Source organism: Schistocerca gregaria, chromosome 8 (genome assembly GCF_023897955.1).
Source record: "Schistocerca gregaria isolate iqSchGreg1 chromosome 8, iqSchGreg1.2, whole genome shotgun sequence".
NCBI classification, from domain to species: domain Eukaryota; kingdom Metazoa; phylum Arthropoda; class Insecta; order Orthoptera; family Acrididae; genus Schistocerca; species Schistocerca gregaria.
The window spans coordinates 327,196,343-327,222,155 of NC_064927.1; the positions used below are offsets into that span (position 1 = coordinate 327,196,343).

A 25,813-nucleotide genomic window follows, 5' to 3' on the forward strand; every position below is an offset into this window, starting at 1 on the left:
TATGCATTTCTTATGATTTTATCAACAAGTGAGTATGGTACACCCACCTTAGTTACGCCCGGGTCCCGCAAATGTTTCCTAAAACTGAGACAGTCTGCCTACTCCAATAATATGGAGAAAAGGATTCGAAAGGTTCTGACATCCTGCGCGGCGTGCCAAAAGCAAAACCTTAAACGGTGTCTCATTTCAGTCGCCTTTATCCAATAATTCCTACTAAATTGAGGCAGTTCGTGGCCACGGATCTACTCGGCCCACTGCCCGCCACTCGAACCGGATTCCGTTACGTTCTTGTCACAGTCGAATTCACATCTAAACACGTCGTCTTTGTGCCCCTCAGAAGTGCCACGGCGAGCGCTGTGACAAGAGCTTTCGAGGAGAGGGTTCTGCGAGAGGTTGGGTAAGTGGGCAAGGTCATGGGGTCCAATTTAGATCTCGGATATGGCGGGAAATGCTCGACAGAAGAGGGATTAAGGCGGTGTTTACCTCCGTTTTCCACCCCACATCCAACCCTAGTGAGCGCGTAATAAAGGAACTAAACAAGCTGTACCGACTGTAGTGCCATAAGCAGCACCGGAATTGGGGAGAGCATCTTGCAGAGTTCCAGGATGTAATTAATAACCTGCCACATGATTCGACAGGGGAAACGCCCGTTCGCGTCTTGAAGAATGCGCCGCCTACCGGTCGTATCAGGGAACTCGTCAATTTCCCTACTGCATAAGGAGATCGTACGCCTTGCCCTCGAGAGAATCAGGCAGCGAGCCGAGAAGCGGAAGGCACAGTACAGAGGGTCAATAAGACATATGAACCTGACCATCGGGCAAAAGGTACTCCTGAAATCGCACCAGTTGTCGCAGAAACATAAACATCTCTGCAAGAAGTTCTTTAACGTGTTCTGTGGCCCGTACAGAGTCCGCTAAATCATCCATCCGAACGTGGTAGAATTACAAACTCTGAGGACAAAAAGATCGCGAGGTATACACCACGTAACTAACCTGAAGAAGTTCAAGGAGCTGTAAACTAGCCTTTTTTCGTTAGACTGTTTAGAATGATCTAATGTAGGTGGTTGTTCATTGTGTCCTTGCATTCCCTTCTTAGTGTTGTTTTTATTGGGTTAAATGTCACCGCCTTGATTGACCCTTTTCCGTCGCAAGTGCTGGATTGAGTTTGTTCTTACTGTGCGTTTCTCGCTCGATAGAAGAGAAATCTTGTCTGTGACGGGGAGGGCTAGGAATTTGAGTCAATTAGCTCTGCCAGACGTGTAGAATCGTTCTGAATATGACTTATTTGTGTTGCCGGCCCTGTGTATGAGAGTGCCGTGCCGTTGACTTACGAATGCAGTAGTCCTTCTCCAGAAAAGCAATGATGAATCGGAACCTGTCAGAGGATAACCCAGTGGGGCAGACAAGGTACAGTACTGAGCGAACGACAACCGGTACCGAAGCACCAACTATCCATGTATTTATGGAATGATAATTATGAAGCAGAAAGTAAACATGCCGACTAGTAAGCATACTGACCTTTTCTTGAGCTAGTTTCACTGTGTCCCCTTGTAGTGAATTTATCTTGTGTCCTTGTGCTCAGTAGTTTTCGGGCTATGTTTCAGACACCTACGTTATGTGAGGTTTTATTTGCCAAATCCGCCATGATACTGGACAGAGAGAGAGAGAGGGAGTAAAAACTACAGAAGCCAAACTCAGGTCCATCAAAGTAAATCTAGAGGGACGGCCCTAATTTCTTTGGTAATGGCCGGGAGAATGACCAGCGAGTATGACATCGTATTCATTATCCTCTTGTATGAAGACTGTTGTTGTATGTGGACTAACGGTTGTAGTACTGGTGACAGAATTAACACAGTACATGCTCTCCCTAAGGATCCTGTGTGATGTCACCTTCCCGACATGTTTTTATGAAGTAAGTCAATGCTATGGCCCTGTTTGGTCAGAATAGGTCCTTTTGTAATATTGTGTACCCATAAGGTTTTTGTATCAGACTTTGTCAATGTAAATGAGCTGGGTCGTATTAATTGTAAAAGCTACAAGACCAATGCTCCAAGTGAATTTTAGAAGACAGTACAATTTGTCAACTGTCTTACGACCTTTGTTATTTTCTTCCCTTAGTGTGTAGTTGTTTTGTCCTAGGTAAAAATGACGTTTGTTAACCCAGTGAATGATCTGGGCACTCCTCCGTGTAAGGCCAGAGCCAATTGCTCTTTGTTTGTGAACCTTATTGTAACCCTTTTTCCCTAAATGTAACCCACTTTCATAGGTCGGTGTAGCAGTTGTAAAGGCTTTGTATGAAACTGTTGTTATTTGTCACTGAAAACATTGTTGTATGTCACCGGAGCAAAAGCACTGCATGCTGGGGCGGCCAGCAGTCGAGACAACGGGAACAGCGCCCCTGCGGCGAGGGGTGGTGCTGCGGTCTGGCGACATGCGGCTACCACTTCCCCCTGCTTTCCGTCGCTCGCGCCACGGCGGCGTAGCTGTGGCAACACCGAGCCCAAAGCAGGCCGCAGTTGGGGGCTCCTAACGTCTCCAGCGCCCACAGCGGCCGGCTCTGCCGACAGTCGTCCAGCGGAGTGACGGAGCGCATAGATGGCCCGGCCACGCCCACTTCAGCCGCCAGCCGGGCACCTGTCAACGCAAGTGCTGCGACCGATTCGACCCTCGCCCGCCCCGTGAGGCCAGCCGCCGCGCGCGGCCAGCAGTAGGAGCCGACTGGTGGACGCCTAAGTGACTCACCTGCGGCTGCGAAAACGGATCGTCGCGGGCGACTTCCGAAACTCTTCGCGCGGCGCCACGCCCTAATCTGCTGCGATCCCAGTGACAGGAAATTAATCGATGATCTGCGGACAATTCGGGGCAGTCACGGGTCTTCCACTCGAGTGGCACAACAAAGATGCTCTGCAGTGAGAAATTGTGCTTCTCGCGTTTGGTTGCCTTGCAGTTCCGAGTTAATGTTTTTGTGGTTCTCAAAGAATGTAATTAGGAACTATTTAGTGGTCACTACTGGCATTACGCAAATTGTGCTGCACCACCGATGTGCCGAGATAGTTAAGAGACGGTCTCTAGTGACAGCCTCGTACATTACGCTTGTGTTAGGAGGTGAACTATAATGTTTGGTTGTTGCCGCATGACTGACTCTGATTGGAGCATAGAGCAAGGACCTTGGCATGGCAACCGCCCTCGCGCTAAAAGTCAAACTGTTAGTTAACATTGTGGTGCTGAAAAGGCTGAACTCAGTCCTCTTTTATTGTTTGTGGGTCGAGCGTCTTTGAATGAGGCTAGGGTTCCCCTAACATCGAGGATCCCAGACTATTTTTTTTTTTTTTCCCGCTCCCACCAGTAGTAATATGATCTGCGTGATGCAGTGCTGAGAGATGTGCTTCCCCAGCCATCAGCCACCAATGTCGACAGCTGATCTGCCTCATCGTGTGTGCATGACAAGGCACATATGGACATCAAGTGTCGGCATTGTAAAGGTCCGTGAGTCGAGTACCCAGGCGCCAGGACAGTTTAGCGGTGGCTGCGACGATTGGACCGAATGGCTCCTGTACTTCGAGTCATGCCAGCGAGGCAGAACTTCCGACTCCGCCTCGGAGGCATTGCTCCGCATCCATCGTGACTCTGAGGACACAGCTAGGAGTACTTACATGAGAACAGTACAGTGCGTCGATTAAATGGGTCACTTCCACACAAGTTTTTCGAGTGCTCCTTTTGTGTCGGTAAATACATAGTGAATGGTGATGCAAATTGAGTTGCGATGATGTGTTGTCGAGGGTTTTACAGTTTCAGTGACTTTTCTGTAGTTGTTCCGTCAGAATTAACCGATTTTTGAACGTGGTTTGAATGTATTTATTTGTTTCAACTTATACAGTGTGTGTTCATGTCCTGCTCTTCCACTTTTGCCACCTCTTGTCACTATTTCTCTTACTGTTTTCCCTCACTGATTGATTTCAAGTGCCCTTCACTGCTGCCAAGATACGTTGGACCCTTGCAGGTCCAGTTTCAGAGACTCACAAACGAACTCGACATTGGTCAGTGACCTTCTCTTTTGTGTTAGAATCATGTTCAGTTGAGTGTCTACCATTTTGTGTAATATTGACACGTCAGTGTGCATTGGAATTTTTTTCACTTGATTTTCTGTCTTTTGTCATATGACTTGCATAATGGCATAATGGCATGGCCAATGTGTTTCATTGTCACTGTTTTTGTTTAATATTTATGTATTAGGATATTTTGCAGTGTTTTCATCATAGTCTTATGATTTGCATAATGGTATGGTCAATGTGTTTCATTCGCATTGTTTTGGTTTAATATTTGTGTATTAGGGTATTTTGCAGTGTCTTCATCATAATCTTATGATTTGAATTGTGGTATCGTCAATGTGTTTCATTCTCACTGTTTTGGGTTTTCCTTATACAGCCGGGCATAATGTGCGAGACGTGTTGGTTACTCACAAAAGCTTGCAGTACAGCACTAAAGTGCATACATTCATGCTCACTTTTCCACTTCGTCCGACAGTAGCTCTTTCAGTTCTCCTGTGTAAGATCCGACTCAGTATTTATGTCTTCCTAGCTTGAAAACTTGTGCCCTTTGTCCTACGCTACGTGGTGAGTGTCTGGCGCCCCTTCATGTTTCGTTAACGTAGTCGGACCGCGAGGCAAAGTTAGATGAATAGTTCCGCGTCTTGCTGGTTGTATTCCAATAGTACAGGGGGCTACCTAGCGATTCACCCACAGTAGCATCTTTCTTAGTCTTTGGCTGACGTATGGTGGTGGTTGTTGCATGCCTGCAGCCCCTTCCTTTAGTAAGTTGGACCCCATTTGATAATACGGCGATCGTCCCTAAAATTCCTTGTCTCCTGCTATAGTGGCTTATTATGAACGAGCGTTGGGAGAAGCTGCTGCACTCAATTCTTTCTTCCCCCACCCCTATTTGACTGTGTAATTGTTCAGTATTCAACTGAACAATGAATGAGTCCTTTATTTTGTACATTCTCCCTTTAATTGTCTGATACCAACCTTAGTGTCACAGTAGAATACAGAAGAGCTATAACGGTTGCTACCAGGTCGTGTAGGTCTCGCGCCATTAATGATAGGATCAAGATTCAATATCGCGCGCCTGGCACGACCATTGCACGCATGGCACCGATAATATTAATAACAATTTTCAACAATTCTCCATTGATAAACTGGGAAGTGTTCACGGCTCAGTGTGAGTACGTGAGCACTAAATCCACTTCATGTGGCGGAAATAGTGGTCTTTGTTTTACCTTGCTGGTTAAAAAAAAAAGCAATATCAAAAATTACAGCACCTACACAGAGGGATAGTCACATGTAAAATAAAACGAGCCACCTCTTTTAAGCTCTGTACCTATTTTGTTGACACCTCCATGTCACTGTTTGCAATGCGACTGGTTGCTCGATGATTGATGCATGCTCCCGCTAGCTCTGTATAGTCACGTGACGTGCATGAGTGCCCTCCAGCGACGAGCTGTGTATTTCCACGCTCTGGTTAGAACTATACCTCGTTACACACGCCACGATATCACCCTCCTGTCACTGGTTTGCGCATTCCAGACTCCACCTCGTTTCTTTTTGGACACCCCTTATAATTGTAACGCGTACTGAGCTACATATAAAGTCTGAGATCACAATTTAGTAACCATACATAATAGACTGAAAAGTAAGAGAAGCATCCGAAAGAATCACTGGGGAAAGAAGTAGGAAATGAAGTACTGACAGATGATGAGAAGCGTTTGAACTTCGTTAAGGATGTGGATACTGCGATAAGGAATCATAATGTAGGAATTTTAGTTGAAGAGGAACAGACATCTCTAATGAGTGAAATCACAGATATTGGACAGAGAAGTATTGATACAAGAAAGGTTACTGGGAACAAGCCTTGACTGTTATTGCGAAGAAACGTTGGGCAACGGGCGGAATACCTCAAGTGATCATGTAATGACAGGAATACACCAATGTAAATCCCTTAGGAATGAAATGCCTGCAGGAAACATGTGAACAAATCGAAACAGAAATGATTGCTGGAAGGAGTGACTCAGTATTTTAGAGGGAAAAAAAACAGACTTCGTTGAAATTAAAAAGCAAGTAAACATCCATAATGCTAAGAAAATTCCACTGTTTAATGCTTACGAAAAAGCGATTAAATGGAATGAGTACATTCTGCGACACTATGAGGGAGAGGGCATTTCTGATAACACGTCAGAGGAGGAAACTGGAGTCAATAAGGAAAACATACACGATCTAGTTTTAGAGTTAAAATTAAAAAGAGCCTTGGAGGTCTTGAGATCAAACAAAGAAGAACGGACAGATAACATTCCATAGAAATTTCTAAAATCATCCGGAGAAAGGGCAACCAAACGACTATTCAAATAGGAGTGTCGAATCTATGAGACCAAATGCAAAGTTTTCCTGGAATCTATGAATGGTTCCACTTTCTCTACACTACTGTTGAGAACCTATCACAAGGCTGTCTAATGAATATATTACACACATACCAACTGTTCTGAGATGAGGGTATAACCACACATCACATTTTCGGAAAAGTATCATCCACACAATTCCTAAGTTCGCAAGAGTAGATAAGTACGAGAATTATCTCACAATCAGCGTAACAGCATACAGCTACTTCTACGAATCGGAACTTGGAAAATCCTTCTAGATAATTTTAAAAAATATATGGCAGAAGGAACAGTCCGCATATTCGTGAAAGGAAGTAAAATTGTTATGCAGCTTCAAGCCATGGTAGTACTGAACCTCTTTCTGTATTTATAGACACAGCTCCTTAACGAGTCGATTAGGACAGAGCAAATGATCCATCATCAGCTGGTCTGAATAGCAGTTCCTTAACCGCTCTCAGTGCAGGCACAGAATGAATAGGATCTTCTCTGACTATATCACTTTGCTGGATTCAAGAAATATTTTTTCCAATGTAGAATAATGCTGGACGTACAGTTCCACCGAAGGGGATTCTGTCATCGTCTGCCAATATTCGTTCTATCCTTGCTGTCGTCACGCCCTTTTCAGATGTACATTAACTGAAGTGCTGTTGGAAGGTGTTTCGCACAAGTTAGTTGCTACTGTAAATCTTCGTTAACGCCACGAAGGTTACAGCGTTCGCAGTACTCTCATGTAGCGGTCATAATCTCTAGACAGCTATACTATTTATATACCTTTTACAACCTAGTAAAGTCAGCTTACCATTTTAACCATTCTCATTGTCTTTTTTAATCTGTATTTTTCCAAACGTGTTAATGAATCACAGAAGCTTTGTGGATTCTACGTGGATTCGAAGCCATATTGCTTAACACTCTATAGGACCTGAAAGTAACAATCCCAAACTAAGTGAACATCTTGAAGTGTTTTTATAGAAGCTCTTGCGAGAAGACAGGGCATGTCTGTTCCAATTTTGTATGTCCTCGGGTGATTTCGACGAGACTTTTCGTTAGGTGTACATTTACGTCGTAAATGAAATATAGAAATAAAACAGCACACTTGACGTTTGTAGACAACGGCGCCATCTACCACAATATAAAACAAAATTTTCAGTAAACCGTACATATTTTTGGAGTAAAACCTAAATATTCAGTAAAAACCAGGGGTTGGGGGAGCATTCCCATTTAAAAACAGAAAAGTGGTCACACAGGAGCGATGGTTTGGAGGTACCCAGTTGTAGCACAGAGAAGTTCCCTTTACTAATAGTAACATTTCACCTAGAAATTTTGTTTATATGATGCGTCGTTTGCCAGATATTCAGCTGTCTCAAGTTAAAACAAACACCTTCTATCTAATGTACACCTTGGAAATATGTATTGATATCAAAATTTATAATGTTCTCATGGGTATACTGCCCGTTTTAGTGTTTCCTAGGAGTGATTAAATGCTGAAGTATCAGGGAATACTTAAAATAACTAAAGTTATTCGTATACTGTATTTTGTCTGCTTTAAAAGTATGAAAATATAACATAAATCAATATCACTTTTAAATTCTTTCCACTTTATAAAAATATTCACGGCTTCGTTGAAAGATCTTTGATTTGTACAACAGACGAAACTGAACTTTTAAATCTCAGAACTATTATTCATGTAACTTAACAGTATCTCTCTATGTTCTTTCAGAATGGGACCAAACCAGATAAAATGCAGCCAAAATGACCTGAAATAAAGAGAAGGTGCCTTCCTTTTACTCGTGTTCATTTTTCGGAGTGAAAGATCAATGATGAGTTATGAAGAAGAGTTAGTTCACTACACTGAGTGATCAGGTCTGATCCGATCTATCTAAATAACGCTTTGGCATTTAGTAAGTGCATCTCATTTTTACTGGCCTCCAAATTTCGCTTGCTATTCCCGACAAGAGTGCGTCGCCGATTCGCCTAGCGATTTTTGATTCCCTGATACTGTTGTGTATTTTCTGGGAGATAATTAAAAATTTAAGACTATCCTCGTGTGGAGATGTGACGCATGTACACATATATACCCTTGTAGAAGGTTCAAATGGCTCTGAGCACTATGGGACTTAACATTTGAGGTCATCAGACCCCTAGAGCTTAGAACTACTTAAACCAAACCAACCTAAGGACATCACACACATCCATGCCCGAGGCAGGATTCGAACCTGCGAACGTAGCGGTCGCACGGTTCCAGGCTGAAACGCCTGGAACAACTCGGCCACAACGGCGGACCTCAAAGAAGGAAATGTGCCAGCATTTAAAAGTTAAAATGTTCCTGAATGTAAAAGATATCTCGAATGAAGCCGGAAAACTAAATTACTGAAAAGTGTATAGACACAACAGATGAAAATTGATACAATTGTGGGTTAGAATTATTTTACTAACTTCAATGACACCCCTTATTCGCATCTTCCGTTGATGATGAACGTATGTATACAGCATTGCACTGTCGAATTTCTGAAAATGAGATGAGATGATTGCGCCAATCTTCCCTTTGTGCCAATCTTCCCTACGTCATTCCACAACAACTCTTTATGACTGGTAATTGAGCGTTAATGGAATTCACGAGGCTATATTGCAAGCTCACTAATAAAACTTTTGTTCACTAACTTCAATCAAAGACATGAAATACGTTTCATTATACACAGTTAAACAACTCTCAATTTTTGGGTCCGACCTCGGGGAAGATCAGTTTGGATTCCGTAGAAATATTGAAACACGTGAGGCAATACTAACCCTATGACTTATCTTAGAAAATAGATTAAGGAAAGGCAAACCAACGTTTCTAGCACTTAGAGAAAGCTTTTAACAATGTTGACTGGAATACTCTCTTTCAGATTCTAAAGGTGGCGGGGGTAAAATACAGGGAGCGAAAGGCTATTTACAATTTGTACAGAAATCATGTGGCAGTTATAAGAATCGAGGGGCATGAAAGGGAAGCAGTGGTTGGGAAGTGAGTGAGACAGGGTTGTAGCCTATCCATGATGTTATTCAATCTGTATACTAAACAACCAGTAAAGGAAACAAAAGAAAAATTTGGAGTAGGAATAAAAATTCATGGAGAAGATATAAAATCTTTGAGGTTCGCCGATGACATTGTCATTCTGTCAGAGACAGCAAATGACCTGGAAGAGCTCCTGAACGGAATGGACATTGTCTTGAAAGGAGGATATAAGAATAACATCAACAAAAGCAAAACGAGAATAATGGAATGTAGTCGAATTAAATCGTGTGATGCTGCGGGAATTAGATTAGGAAATGAGACGCTTAAAGTAGTAAATGAGTATTGCTATTTGGGGAGCAAAATAACCGAAGATGGTCGAAGTAGACTGGCAATGGCAAGGACAGCATTTATGAAGAAAGAGTATAGCTTTAAGTGTCAGGAAATCCTTTCTGAAAGTATTTGTATGGAGTGTAGCCATGTATGGAAGTAAAACGTGGACGATAAATAGTTTAGACAAAAAGAGAATAGAGGCTTTCGAAATGTAGTGCTACAGAAGAATGCTGAAGATTAGCTGGGTACATCAAATTACTAATGAGGAGGTATTGAATAGAATTGGAGAGAAGAGAAATTTGTGGTACAACTTGACTAGGGGAAGGAATCGGTTGGTAGGGCATATTCTGAGGCATCAAGGGATCACCAGTTTAGTATTGGAGGGCAGTGTGCACGGTAAAAATCGCACAGGGAGACCAAGAGATGAATACACTACACATATTCAGAAGGATGTAGGTTGTATTAGATACTGGGAGATGAAGAACCTTCCACTGGATAGAGTAGCATGGAGAGCTGCATCAAACTAGTCTCTGGACTGAAGACCACAACAACAACAACAACAACAACAATATTATGCATTTGTTTTCCACAGCCTTCAATTTTGACTATCTTCTGCATACAATTTCCGGAGTGTTTTCATGTAGTAAAAACCGAAATTCATGTTAAAATGCGCTGAAGGAAGCATTTTACCATTTTTGAGTCCATACAGGTGGCGTGGTCTTTTGAACAAAGAGCGTTTGTCGTATACAAGGGCTGTACGTTGTTACATGAATTTCTTACACACTAATAATAAAAAACAATGCGTGTGTAACATTCGAAAAATTTAGGAAACTTACGTATGTCGCTTGAAATAATGCTACACACGCGACGAGGACACTAAAGCAGAACTGCGTCATTACAACGGAACTCATAGTACTCTCCAAGTCCTTGACGAATCTGAAATAACAAGAACATAGATTTAATTGAACCAAACATTAACTGAGGCAGTGGTACCTCCATTTTAAAATACTAACTAACTGTGTGGTTAAGGATTGTGAAATGCAACTATATAAAGGCCTGAACCTATTTCACTTTAAACAGAAATCGTGACTATTAACTTTTTTCCGATAGAGTTATCAGCAATTTACATTTAAAAACATCTTCATTAATTAGTAGAAGGCCACCTGCCAAAATTTAAGTTGTTGATAAGATTACAAAGCCTTTTTTAGTTCCTCACTTTTCTCAGTTACATGTATATTGCCAATGGCCTTGCCACAGTGGTTAACACCATTCCCGTCAGATCACCGAAGTTGAGTGGTTTCGGGCTTGGCTAGCATTCGGATGGGTCACTGTCTAGGTCTGCCAAATGCTGTTGGCAAGTCGGTTGCACACAGCCCTTTTGAGGTAAGTTGAGTAGCTACTTGACTTGGAGGTAGCGACACCGATAACTAAAACTGACAATGGCCGGGAGTGTGCTGGCCACTTGCGTCTCCATATCCTCATCTGGTGACGCCTGAGAGCCGAGGATGTCACGACGGCCGGTCAGCACCATTATGCCCTGAGGACTGTTTCGACGGTTGGCCTTTTTTTGCATATGGCAAATACTAGGGCGTGTTGAAAAGTAATGGCTCTAAAATTTTTATGTGAAAAATTCGTAAAGCTATTTAAATAACTTTATTAACTATCAAATTTTTTTCTTCTTCATGTCTACATTTTTTCAGTCTTCTGCTCTGAATTGTAGGGTGCAACACGATGGTGTGACAAGACTATATCGACGTGTGAGAAACAGCTTTCTGTAATAAAAAAAACTGAGAACTTGGATTCGAAGAGACCGTCCACGGATGGAGAATCCTCTACTTCAGCATCACTATGCTAAATCACTCATGAGTGCTGCGATATAAGCAAGTTTTCTGTTTTATTTACTACTCAAAAAAATTTGGGACATTGCTGTTCAAAACGCCCTCGCAAAATTGCCAGAAAACATATTTAGGACATTCTGTTAAAACAGAGAACGAACACAATATAGAGCATTGCTATGTATACAGTTTCGTTTAAAATTACATATAAAGTGAAATAACGTATTGGGGTGAAACCATCTGTTCAAAGGTTTAACTACCTTACTATCGAAGTTAAAACTGACTGTGAGAAAGAAAATGAAACCACACAGTATCATAGCACAGCACAACACTACACTGCATTTCATATCTCGCACTCGATTTTAACAGTAAACCTGTATATTATTGCTTAAATAAATATATAGCCTAGATCCGTCTGAATGCTTACAAGATAATAGTATAAAATTTGCAGTAAAATGGTCATGCACTTTTCAGTATTTTTCTTGAAGTAGTTGTTATATACATAATTATTTATTATGTAGGCCTATATTTATATGTAACTTATATTGAAAAACACATAACCTGAGCCTGTGAAAAGATTCATTAATATTTCGTGAAAAAATTTCATGTAAATTGAGCATATAGAATAGGTGTACGTCTAAATATTCACTGGAGTATCGTGAAAATTGAGAAATAAATAGCTCCAGAACTTTTCGAAATTTTTGGTAACATCGTTAACCAACAGTGCTACCTTTACATATAGGTTATACAGGCTCTTTGTTTTAATTTGAGACAGCTAAGTATATCAAACGACACATTATACGAAAAAATTGTTGAAGGTGAAAAGTTATATTGGTAATGGGCACATGTGTCTGTGCTACAAATGGGCCCCCCTAACGACCTCTCTTGAGTGAGGAGGGATCAGCTTCGTGTTTCAGGACTGTCGCCGACAAACATCAAGAGATCCTACATTTCATTTAAGACGTAAATCTAAACTTTTTTTGCTCTATCGGTTGATACTGATGTTCAGACGTTACTCCAGTGTGGAAAACGAGATTGTACAGTACAAATAATATGGCTAGAAACTGATATTTCCGGTCTTAAAGCTATTTGTATGGTAATGCAGTTTTCTCTTCCCTACAGGGTTGATTGTGACGAGTTCCCAAACCATCGGAATGCTTGATATCAGTTGGGACACTCGATCTCAGCCATCAGGGCTACCGATTTCTATGTGTGTTTCCATTCAACGTCCGTAACCTTCACGCTGGCTACCGGCAGAATACAAACCACAGTCATTCCATTAAAATAAAATAACCATAAATTGATAGTGACAGTTGCACTTGTCATGGATATTCACTGAAATGAAAAGGGGTCTGATATTGATATTAAGCATCCCTATGGGAACACAAAACTGTTATATAAATGTCATTGATCCTGGAACATGCTGAACGTAGTTTCTAACCAGACATTGAAACATTTAACCATATTGTACTGTACAGTCAAATCTGTAACACTAAAGTCAATTTAGAACGTAAATATCAACCGTCAGGACACAAAAGGACACATTTACGTGGTAAATGAATTATAAAACCAATTGCCCCGGATCTTAATTGCAAAAACAGGCACAGTTGATATCTGTCGATTACGGCGATATCTACCACGAAAGGAAAATAATGATTTCAGTAAACAGTACGTATTTTTTGGCTCAGAATCCGAATGTCACATAAAAATGCGGACTTCATATTTGAAAACATGGAACTGACTCCTCCCGTGCAAGAGAGGTGGTTATGAGGTGGCCAGTTGTAGCACGGATAGATGTCGCCTTTGCTTTACAACATTTTTTTTTTTTCTCGGACTATGCGTCGTTTCCGAGATATTTAGATCTCTCAAGTTAAAACAAGCAACATATATATACTCGTTTTTCCAGAAACGTTCCATGGCAGGTGTCTGTTAGTTATTTTCTTTTTCTTTTTTTAAATGGAAAATTGGACTTACCAGGTAATGATCCTAACTGCTGTCGATGTAGTCCCATCAACACTTAGTTGCGAATATTTCTGGAGGCCTTGGAAGGAAGCAGCGAAATTTTCAACTGTGATCCTAGTAAGCTCATTTGTCACAGCCCGTTGGATGTCTGTGATATTTTTATGAAGTTTGTCTTCCAGTCGCCTTTTCACTCGCGGAAACAAGAAAAAATCGCAAGGTGAGAGAGCGGGCAAATACGTTCGGATGTCTCAAGGCAATAACAGAATGCCTAGCCAGATATTAGGTTTCGGATTGTTCAGTATGGAGTTTTGTATTCTCATGGAATAAGAACCAGTCCCTAAAAGTCACAAATCAGGATGGTGACATCGAATTTCTTGCCACAAACGATTCACATCTTCCATATAAAGACTATGGAAGAACATGCTCATGGTGACTGCTCTTCCCGACAGTGTCGCAGGTACCTGTCCATTTGTCTTTCTGGGCTGTGGTACGGTGTTCTGTATTCTGTCTCCAAACAGCCTTACGGAAATTCTTACGTTACCCATCAATAACTTAATCTAATGAGTCAAATCATAATCACGCCTTGCTTAATAGCGTATTAAATGGATTTAGGAATGCAGTAGAGCATCATTTGGCAAGTCCTTGGTAATTTGTCGGAGGCATCTGATCACAGACGTCTACACATGCTTGCATGAATTTTGGGCCGGTGATATGTTGGCGGTGTGCTGCGGCCATGTAGCGTCCCATTTGTGTTCCATTTGTTTTAAAGCAGGCTAATTTGGTACCTAAGATATCTTTATTTATTGCTCCTCAAACCACTGTAAACTAATTCTGGCCTTTGATAGGGGCAGTTATCCTACTGGAAAACACCATCGGCATCAGGTAAGGCATCAAGCATGAAGGAGTGAAGGTTATCATCAATGAAGTCCACATAGTCCACAGAAGCCAACAGCAATCATGGTGCCTTCGATTAAAGTTACAGTTCTCATAGAAATTCAGGTAACTGTTCCCCCACAGAATAGTACCGCAACCACTGGCCTGCATACCTATGTATCATGTATGTTACGATTTGTTGTTCGTCTGAATGGCTGCACATCTATATGGACTTGGACTGATAAGAAAGGTGATTTATCCAATCAGGTGACATGATTTCTTTGATTCATGGCCCAGTCACAATGAACTCTTCAGTCAAAATCGACAGCTGCCATTGGGAAAGGGAAACACAAAGGGGAAGTTTGGCTAGGAGCTACATGTCGAGTAATGAGCGTTGAATGGAGTACTCCAAAACATTGGTGACTGCACCAACATTGTACTCCATCTTCAGATCTGCCACAGATTTCTGCCTAACCTAATTTACACAGTGGTAAATTAACTCCATTTTCAGTAATGGTAAGTGGATTTCCAACAGCTGCTCACCTACATATGCATCCTTCAGTTATTTCGTATCAAAGTCCTGACAGTAGCAGACCAGGTTTGCTATTTCGGAGACCCTCATTCCCAAGTGCTGGGTCATAATAAACTGCCCTTCGTCAAAGTCGCTAATGTCCATGGATTTTCCAATATAAGGTCCGTATGGTAGCTGGAATGATTACCCCGTCATTTATGCTCCAATTGTGTATATTAAAAAATGAGAAGTACCCAGACACCACAATGTATTGCAGAAGTGGGGACTAGGTGTCACGAGAGGCAGACCCGTGAGTATAAACTGAGCCTGGGAATATTCTGTTCCCACTAAAGGAGCAGTGAGAGCAGAATGGATTGGCTGGGACAGATCACTGACTCCCAACGTGTACTAGTCACTGGATGTCGACGGAGTAACAAATTCGTCAGGAAGTTTCAGTCCTTCTACAGCTGCCCAGGTCGACTGTTGGTGATGGGATTCTTAAGTGGAAATGCGAGGGAACGACCACCGCTAAACCGAGGCCAGGCAGACCTCATTTAATGACTAATAGAGTCCTAAGACCACTGTGGAAGGTGATTGTCAGATATCCTCTGAAATCAGCGAAGGGAATCACTCATGAGTCCAAAGTGATACCAGTGGTTCAGGTAGCACAGAGACTGTGGAACACAGGGCAAAATGAATGGGTTACTGTGCTCGAGCATGTCCTCAGAAGCCACACTTCCTGTTATCAATGACAGGCAACGCTCGAAATGGTGTAACATATGACGGTGCTGCGCGATGATTTTGAGTGGTGAATCACGATGGACCCTGTGACGATTCGATAAAAGAGTTTTGGTTTCATGAATGTCTGGATAATATTGCCAACCATCATGTAGAGTACTAACAGTATAGAGGAAGTGGTATTATGATATGAGGGTGCTTCTCGTGAATGAGGAAAGATACGAACGCATTTTACAGCACTGTGGGCTATATATGGTAGAGGAACGATTCGGGATGATGATTGGTTTTATCAGCATAACGATGGACTCTGTCATCAAGCTGATTCTCTGAGACAATTTTTTGTGGTAACAGCAGTAATAACATGGACTGGCCTGCCTTTGTCCCTACCTGAACCCAGTTGAACACTATAGGTAAGCTACAACGTCGACTTTGCACCAGATTCAAGTGTCCATAAACGGAACCCTCTCTTGTTTCGGCTTTTAACGAAGAATGGGCTGCAATTCCTCCACAGACAGAACCTTCATTGGCACCGTCTTCCGCTGAATTCAAGCTTTCATAAAGGCGAAGGGTGGACACGGGTTATTTTAAGATTCAGTAACAGATGTGTGGATACTTTCAATCAGTTAGCTTACTTTCCTTACTGCGTGAAGTGGCAGCAATGCCACTGGACTGCATGCTGTCTCGCGGCGGATAGTGCTCACATTGTGTTGGCTCCTCATTTCGTAAAAACGCTGTAATGTTTTCTGAGAGTACTTGCAAAGCTACAGTATGTGATCAAAAGTATCCGGACACCTGGCTGAATACGACGTACAAGTTCGTGGCGTAATGCTGGATTTCAGTATGGTGTTGGCCCACACTTCCACACTTAGCCTTGATGACAGATTCCACTCTCGCAGGCAAACGCTAAGTCAGGTACTAGAAGATTTCTTTGAGAATGGCAGCCAATTCTGCGCGGGGTTCTGCACTGAGGAGAGATATCCATGTCAGTCGGTGAGGCCTGGTACAAAGTCAGGGTTCCAAAACATCCCAAAGGTTTTCTATAGGATTCAGGTCAGTCCGTTATAGGGATGTTACTGTCGTGTAACCACTTCGTCACATGCCTTGCGTTATGAACAGGTGCTCGATCTTGTTGAAAGATGCAATCGCCATCCCCGAATTGCTCTTCAACAGTGGGAAGCAAGAAGGTTCTTTAAACATCAATGTAGGTCTGTGCTGTGATAGTGCCACGCAAAACAACAAGACGTGCAAGCGCCCTCCATGGAAAACACGACCACAACATAACACCACCGCCTCCGAATTTTACTGTTGGCACTACACAAGCTGGCACATGACGTTCACTGGGCATTCGCCATACCCACACCTTGCCGTCCTGATGCAGTTTGGAATCCTTTGTGATGGTGTGAATAGATGTGTGCCTATTACTCATTACGATCCTCTTCAACTGTCGGTGGTCTCTGTCAGCCAGCAGACGAGGTCGTCCTGTGCACTTTGGTGCTGTATGTGGCCCTTCACGTTTTCACTTCACCGTCACATCAGAAACAGTGGACCTAGGGAAGTTTGGGAGTGTGGGAATCACGCGTACAGACGTATCATACAAGTGAAAGCCAATCAGCTGACCACGTTCGAAGTCCGAGAGTTCCGCAGAGTGCCCCATTCTGCTCTCTCACGATATGTTATGACTACTGAGGTACCTGATACGGGGTACCTGGCAGTAGGTGGCAACATAATGGACCTAATATGAAAATCTTATGTTTTTTGGAATCTTTTGGCCACATAGTGTACTTATGCGTCAAATGATTTTAAGCCGCTATGAGCGAAGCTGGAATGTTAAGAATTCTAAACTTCTCCACATATACTTACACAATCAAGTAACCGAACAGCAGACAATAGAGCGTACACTGACATGATTACGACCAGCTACTTAAATGCGTGTTGGACCACTTCTGAAACTCAATACGGTAATAATTCTGCGTGCCTTGCATTCAACAAGTACTTATAGTTTTCCGGAGGTGTGAGGCATCAGAGTTCGCAGCTCGTGGTCTCGCCGTCACGTTCTCAGTTCCATAGCACGGGTCCCGGGTTCGATTCCTGCCAGGGTCAAGGATTTTCACCTGCCTCGAGATGACTGGGTGTTTGTGCTGTCCGCATCATTTCATCATCATTCCTGAAAGTCGCGAGATTGGGATGAGCAAAAGTTGGGAACTTTAACGGGCGCTGATAACCGCGCCGTTCAGCACCCCATAAAAAAACATCGTCATCGTAATTGAGGCACCAGACGCCTATACGCAAGTCATACACTTCCCGTAATTTACGAATTGCTGGTTTGTGGGCTCAGAGTAGCACCCGATTGCGCCCCAGTTGTGTGTCATCGGATTTAGAAAAGCCGAATTTGATGGCCAAGGCACCAACGTGGATTCACTATCACGCGCCCACAAACCACTGAAGCATGATTCTGACCTTGTGAGAAGGACAGTTATTCTGCTGGAAGACGCAATCTCTGTTGACGAAGACGTCAAGCATAAGGGGTTACAGATGGTCCCTAATAATGTTCACGTAGTCCGCAGCTGTCATGGTGCCTTCGGTTACTGCTGCAGATCCCATGGAAGCCCTGGTGAATGTCCCCCATAACATAATACTGCTCCCACCGCTCTGTATCCGTGGCTAGCTGCATGTTTCAAACAGCCGTTCGCCTGGATGAGAGCGTATCTGGACGCGACCATCAACGTGGTTTATGAATAAATGAGGTTCATCCAACCAGGTGACAAAATTCCATTCCTACGTGGACGATCACTATGATCCCATGCCCACTGTAAACATAACTGACCATGTTATTGTACCAGCATGGGAAGACGTGTAGGTGTCCTCAGCTGGAGGCACCAAGATCACCACTCTGCTCTGAAAAGTGTGGTCCAAAACACTTGTGCCTGCGCCAGCACTGCCACAAATCGCCGCTTATCCTGCTTTAGAGAGTGTTCAAGCCTCCGGTTTCTGTGTTCTGTGATGTGGCATGGACGGCCATCTTCTTGTCGCCCACTCGTGGTTTCAGCGCTCCTCAATCACTAACCACAGATGCTCACGACAATAGCAGGTGAACAGCCGACCAGCTTCGCTGTTTCCAAGATGCTCGCTTAAGTAGGTGGATTTCCGAATTTGCGCCACTTATCTTCGCTGCAGTAGTTCCCCATTCGTGTGTGCTCCGCTCGTGTACTTCTCTTAACATGTCACGTGCCCTCAATGCCGCCAGGCAGCACACAACCTCGCGTGGGCAGTGATCTTAATGTTTCATCTCATCAGTGTACATGCCTTGTGGACACTTATTTCGAGGTCGTCTCCATTGTCGACCTCACCATGGGTCTTCTTCTTGACACAAGATTTGTGTTCTGTAATACATACTAGGATGATATTTTCACATCTACTGAACGCTTGAGGATTAGTACACGCTCGAAACTAGCTACCAGTACTTAGTAAAGTATCAGTTTTAACTATCAGCCTGAATGAAACTGTGTCGTCATTTTTACTGCTTGCGGGGTTATCATATGTCAAAAACGAACTACGTTTCACGCGGTTGTTGTATTCGGTAGCTGCCGTCTTTTTTGTCGCAAGATCGTTTTCTCAAATTTTCATATGTGTGTGAATTCCTAAGTACCAAACTGCTGAGGTCATCGGTTCCTAGCCGCGCGGGATTAGCCGAGCGGTCTAAGGCGCTGCAGTCATGGACTGCGCGGCTGATCCCAGCGGAGGTTCGAGTCCTCCCTCAGGCATGGGTGTGTGTGTGTTTGTCCTTAGGATAATTTAGGTTAAGTAATGTGTAAGCTTAGGGACTGATGACCTCAGCAGTTAAGTCCCATAAGATTTCACACACATTTGAACATTTTCATCTGTCCCTAGACTTAAACACTACTTAAACTAACTTACACTAACTTATGCTAAGAACAACCTCCGGCAGGAGGGCCGCGCAATCCGTGATAAGGCGCCTCAAACCCCGTGGCCACTCCGCGCGGCCTATTGTTTCCTCGGGGAATTTCATAATACGTACTCGAGCTTAATGTTTGTTGTAGGACCCTTACTGTTTTGGATTGTAAGGAATCCAAAGGCCATCTGAAATTTGAGTTAATACGAAGCAGGACATTTCAGTCAAAATCGACAGTAGGTGTGACTGATTTGTGTGATTTCGTCATCTTCAGATAGCGTGTTGTTTCGTTATTGGCTTGCGGAAGATCAAGGAAGACAACATCAGCAGACGTAGTATGAGCTACAAGAGGTCAATGGATAGACAGACTTTTGACATAACTGTCGAGATGGTTAATAGTTGTTAAAGGTTTCTCCTGTTGTAACAGCTACTGAAATAGTTTTGTAATAACAACGAACATTTACTGCAGCTCTCTTTTCGTATGGCTAATATAATCATAATTAAGTTCCTAGAGATGGAAAATGGGAAACAATGCTGCAGGAATCGGCATTCGTCTTTTTGCAGCTTGCTTCAAGAAACCCCCGATGTGCGCTTCGGATCCTACGTAAAGGTGGATGGAACTTGAATCCCCTTTAACTAAAGTTCAAGAGCAGTATCTTAACTAATCATTCTAACATGCGGTTTATGAGTCAGTCACACTTCTGTCATATCTACTTTTCATCCGTGGTCCACACGGCATTTGAGATCATACTCCTTACAGAAATATGTAATATGATTTTTTATCTGTTTGTAGACTGAATGTTTCAGGACATGAATTCTGTCACTTGGCGAACTGTTACCTTATACTTTTCTGAGCCCATGCAGAAAAGGTTGACAATAAGACTTAAGAATTTTCCTTACTTTTTGCCTAAAAACCATTTCTTGAGACTTAATGAGATGTTAGATATCTTTTGGCAACAGCGTACTATTTTAGATACTGAAGCATTTTCGTTGCTATCTCTACCAGTCAAACATGTTTGTGCAGGTTTGCCCTGTTCTTGCCATATACAGTCGATGGTTATTATGAATTCAAACTGACATTGGTTTAATCACTAATATAGTGGTGGAAGTTTCCTTTGAAACGTTCACGCGCACTTACCTTCCCCATTTTCGTCTGTTCAAAGTTGTTTTCCTTGTCTAATGGTCTTGTAGTGAAAGGACTTTTACGTGCTAGTGCTTACATCATGGGTACCACAAACTAAAATAATATCCTAGTTACTCTGAACACCTTTTATTTTAGCATATTTTTTGTTAAACTCGTTTCCTGCACATACATCAAGGATGCAAATAATTGTTCCGAATTCCAGCTCGACACACTATTTTCCCAGAATGACCCTCGAGGTAGAACTTCATTTTCATAAGTTTCCGTTCGTGGCTTGTTGTCCAGTTGCCATTTTCAAGCACACACCAGATCTTAATTGTTTGTGAGCTGCTTTTTGTCTGCAGTTCAAAGACTTGTTTGATGCTGCGCTCCACACTAATCAGTCCCGTCCAAGTTTCTCCATTTCTCGGCAAACTCCTATAACCTACAATCATTTGAACCTGCTTACAGTATTTGCGACATACATACAAACTTCTTTCCAGTTTGACGCTTCTCTGATGTCTTAGGATGGCTCCTGTTAGACAGTCCCTTCTATTACTCACGTTGGCGGTACAGTGGGTGACTTATGTATCAGTGAAGACGAAACGATTTTGGGGAACAAAAACACCCGAGGGGAGAAAATCTCCTCCCAAGCCGGCAATCGAACCCGGGCCATGGTACATTTTATATCCTCTTCCCTACTGACGTCATCAGACATTTCTCCCAAAACTGCAAAACTGGTCGACTAGTTTCCGCATCTGATTTCCCAACGTAGAACCCCATCATCATCTGACTTAAACGCATCAAGCACAACAAACCACGTCTACGTTTAGTGATTTTCATCTTATAACGTATTTTCAAGACACTACTCATGTCTTTCTGTTCAACTGATCATCGAAATCATTTTCTCTCTCTACCAGGGTCGAAAGGTCGTTGGAAAACGTTAAGGTTTTTGTTGGATAGTTCGGAATTTAGATTTCGTTTATAAATTTCTCCTTCCTAGTTGCGAGTGCAAATTGAACAACTTCTTCCTCAACCACTGTCTCTTTGTAATGTCTTTCTACTACTGCGGTCGTCTCTATCATCTGTAGATCAGCAGCTGCCGCTGTGTAATGTTCTTCGACTACCACCGTCTGATTTAACTCAAAGTAGTAGATAATTTTTTGCTCCCTGTATCTTATTCATGCCGTCTTCACACTTACAGAAACTGTAGTCTAGTCAAAATACAATGTTTTGACATTTAATATTATGGTTACCACTGGATGTCGTGTCACACTTTCCAAACAGCAGAAGAATATTGGACATATGCATCAACATAACAGTGTCAGACAACGTACTGGTGGGCACCTATATTCCATTCTTGGAGTATCACTACGTTTAACCTGTTGAAAGAGGTTGCGGACCAATATATGGAGAACACAATGCTAGTTTACTCTTAAGTTTAGTGAAGTGCACACGTACCCATTTCTGTTTACTGAGTGCTAGTTATGTGTCGCTGTACCGAGACAATATTTTATGTGGCATTAAAACTATGCATTGGGAATAACACTTCTTCTTATATAGTCATTCTTAAGAGACAACAAATATTGGAAAAGTATTTTTATGGAGTGTTTAAATTGTTGTACTTACTACGGATAAGTTTAATAGTGCTTATTAACACACGTGCGAAAGAAATTGTCCAGTTTATGCAACGTACCTGAGAATTGTCTGGTGGCTTTCGATACAAAGACACAAATTTTTGTACATTTTATCGGAAATGTTTGCCCTCATGCCGTTCACAGATCTAGCCTCATCTTCCCCCTTCACATTGTAGTTCTCCGCCTTCAGATTGACAATGCGCAATGTAAGTATCTGCAGCTGCGCAGCCACGAGAATCATGACGGCGACGAAGAGCAGGTCGACGCCGAAACTCAGCTGACTCGTCCACGCCCCTATCACGCACTGCACGGCGTACGACAGCGCGTAGTAGTGGGTGTTGTTGTCCCAGGCGTGCTGAGCGAACGGGAGGCGGCGCTCGTCCCGGCGAGCCACGATCGGCATGGGGAACCACACGAAGCACTGCGAGAACATGAAGAGCAGCATGCCCATGGTGAGACGGAACGCACGCCTCTGGGAGCAGTGGTGGATGTCGGCCAAACCAGGGTCCGCAGAGCAGGCTTCCCTCTGCAGAGACATCAGCACGTCCACGCGTCGAGCCAGCGCGTAATAGTGCCTCTGGTTGTGCATAAAGAAGGCCATCTTGACGGTGCCGCAGCCGATTGTGAAGGTACTGGTAAGAACCAGCGTCGTCTCCTCCATGTCTCCCCAGCAGTAGTAAAGCGCCAGCGAACTCTCCACTGCATTCCAGACCCCTAACACTAGCCCTATTAAGCCGTACACTTCAAACATCCAGGAACCAGGTAGTGGCCACACTCCACATAACCACAGATGGCGGATGTTCAGTTTGAGGGTCGACTGTCCACTAGCCGCCCACGACAGTGGCAGTTCGATATCCTCTGGTACTCCTCTCGCCATCTAGCTTAGCTATCGGTCCCAGATGACGGCTCTTTTACTTTCTACGTCGTGTTCCGAAGAGGTACGCTGAAATCCTGCTACCTTACACTCCTAACAAGCTAATGCATCCGGACAGTTGAACAAATGAAAGCTACTCTGGGCTGTTCAGCCTCTTGCAGCCACTAGCATTTGAGCAGACTTTTATACATGGAAGCGGTACAAATTACAGGCTTGTAAATGGGTTTTAAATAATCGAGCATTGCTGCAACATTTAGTAGCTGATTCATTTATGTTCCCCTGCATTTACTTAAGTCTGGATTATATAACATAAACAAACGTAACACGGCAATGCAAATTAAAGATGAAAGTGGACCGTTGGAACATCTGGGAGTAACTGAAACTGATCGATGATGATGATTAACAGTAACGACGTCCTCTCTTCTGTCTAACGGAGGATGTAGTTCTCATAACGTAATTCACACGAACACCGTACATCTTTATAAAATTCACATACTGCTATATGTAAATTACTCTACTATTCAGTGAGGTTTCGGTCGTGCAAGCGGATGACGTCGAAATCTTGCCACGATACTTTTCGGATTATAACTGTTGAGCCACGTGACTGAGTTCGTACCGAAAATTGGCGCAGTGGCTATTACGGACATATTGTCGCTGCATGGACGCCCCAAGTGGAATTTAAAGCACTCTGTGGAAAGTTCTTTTACCTAGGGCGAGCAGGCACATGCGCAGCGATGACATTGCATGCGCACACTCTATCGAACTGCGGGCCTGCAGGGACAAAATTACACCTGAAAAACTTCAATAATCGTATTAAAATATTCCTGCATGAGACCTCCAAATCTAGACGTCCATCCCTCTATATTAAACTTAAAATTACTTTCATGCGGAAAACCCCTAGTTTATAGCAACGCTGCTAGTCGGTAAAGGGGTCTTCTGTTAACTTTTGTTGCAAAGAAACGAAATCACTGAAAACGGCTTCCAAGCGAATGCGCCGTAGTTAAGTAATGTTTAGTTATCGTCAGTGAGCCCCTTACGACAACTCCCTCCGCAGTCCCACTTAGACTCGGCTCAGTTCGTAAGAGTATGTGAGCACTATCGCAAAACTGATTACAAACTATTTGACAGCTGCACTAACATCTCACTCATGTGACGTGGAACTGCACAGCATTATAATAATAGATGTACTTTGTTTCACATTCAGTAATAACGAAAAATGTATTGCTGAAGACGCTTTAGGCAACAGAAAACGGTGTGTATCGCATTACGTGTCAGTGCGGAAAATGATATGTGGGATTGCCTGGATACTCAAAGAGGGAGAAATAAATATAGTAATCCGCCACTCATAGTGTAAAAAAGTCACTGGTCACGATACTTCAATACCTCATTCATTTACAGATCATGATATTTCACACCCCATCTTATCACAAACCGATAAACAACTAGGAAGTTAATTTTCTATACACAAGTAATCAATGCAGACTTTACGTCGTGTTACTTCTAAGAAGAAGCTGTTATTCTTTCCCCAAATATTCATGTTGATGACGAAATATCCCTCTGTCCAACAGTAATGCCAATGCTCCTTTTTTATTTATTCAAAACATGCTCCATTACAATATTTGTGATACTTTATGTATGTGTTGTGTGTGTGGAATGTGGTTTGTAGATTAGTTAGCTTTAAGTTCAAAAATTGCTCTGAGCACTATGGGACTCAGCTTCTGAGGTCATTAGTCCCCTAGAACTTAGAACTAGTTAAACCTAACTAACCTAAGGACATCACACACATCCATGCCCAAGTCAGGATTCGAACCTGCGACCGTAGTGGTCTCGCGGCTCCAGAATGCAACGCCTAGAACCGCACGGCCACTAGGCCGGCAGTTAGGTTTAAGTAGTTCTAAGTTCTAGGGGGCTGATGACTTCAGATATTAAGTCCTATAGTGCTCAGAACCATTTCAACTATTCGCACTTTCCTTTATAATCATTGACTATGAGAGATACCGTTGCTCTTTGTCCCTTTTACATCACTTTCTCACACGCCCATTACTGCTAGCTCCCGTATTTAAAACCTACCCTTCCCGCTACTTCTGTTTATTTTGTTGAATTCATCGTATACGATATATGAATCAAGTGCGTGGGTTCTTATCTACACTGTTGTAAGTTTTATTTTGGAAATATTGTACAACTCGCTTCTCGCAACATATACTGGCAGAAAAAAAACTCGCAACACCAAGAAGGAGTTGTGCGACCCAAATGAAATTTGGTAGGCGTGTTGCTATACCTGAAAGATGATGTCTATTACAACTTCACGCCAGCGCATAAGAGAGGCGCTAGTAGAGCCTGTATCAGAATGCCAATCAGGTATACTTCAGTACACGGTGTAACGGTCGTCAGCGTTAGTTGCCTCTGAGTTTGGAGTTGGCGAGTTTATGTTATAGTCCGATCCACGAACGGTAGCGGTTCGTGGAGGCCGAGACACAGACATGGACTGCATTGCCGTTTCTAAGGGACAGTTGCGGTACACGTATACACGTACCTCGAATTTGATGAAACCGTGTATCTCACTAATTACAATTTGTCGCTCACCACCGCTATCAGCGTGATAAAT

At 42.8% G+C, this 25,813-nt stretch overlaps 1 protein-coding gene across 1 annotated transcript in view; it reads right to left on the reverse strand.

Moving 5' to 3' along the window:
- LOC126284909 (odorant receptor Or2-like) overlaps positions 1 to 23,247 on the reverse strand; it is a 65,222-nt gene extending 41,975 nt beyond the window's left edge. The window contains exons 1-2 of the mRNA XM_049984171.1: positions 22,394 to 23,247; positions 10,585 to 10,684 (exon numbers count right to left, since the gene is read on the reverse strand). Coding sequence (XP_049840128.1) covers positions 10,585 to 10,684; positions 22,394 to 23,211 — 918 coding nt within the window. The 5' untranslated portion in view covers positions 23,212 to 23,247. The remainder of the gene's footprint in view (positions 1 to 10,584; positions 10,685 to 22,393) is intronic.
- Between the last annotated feature and the right edge of the window lie 2,566 nt (positions 23,248 to 25,813).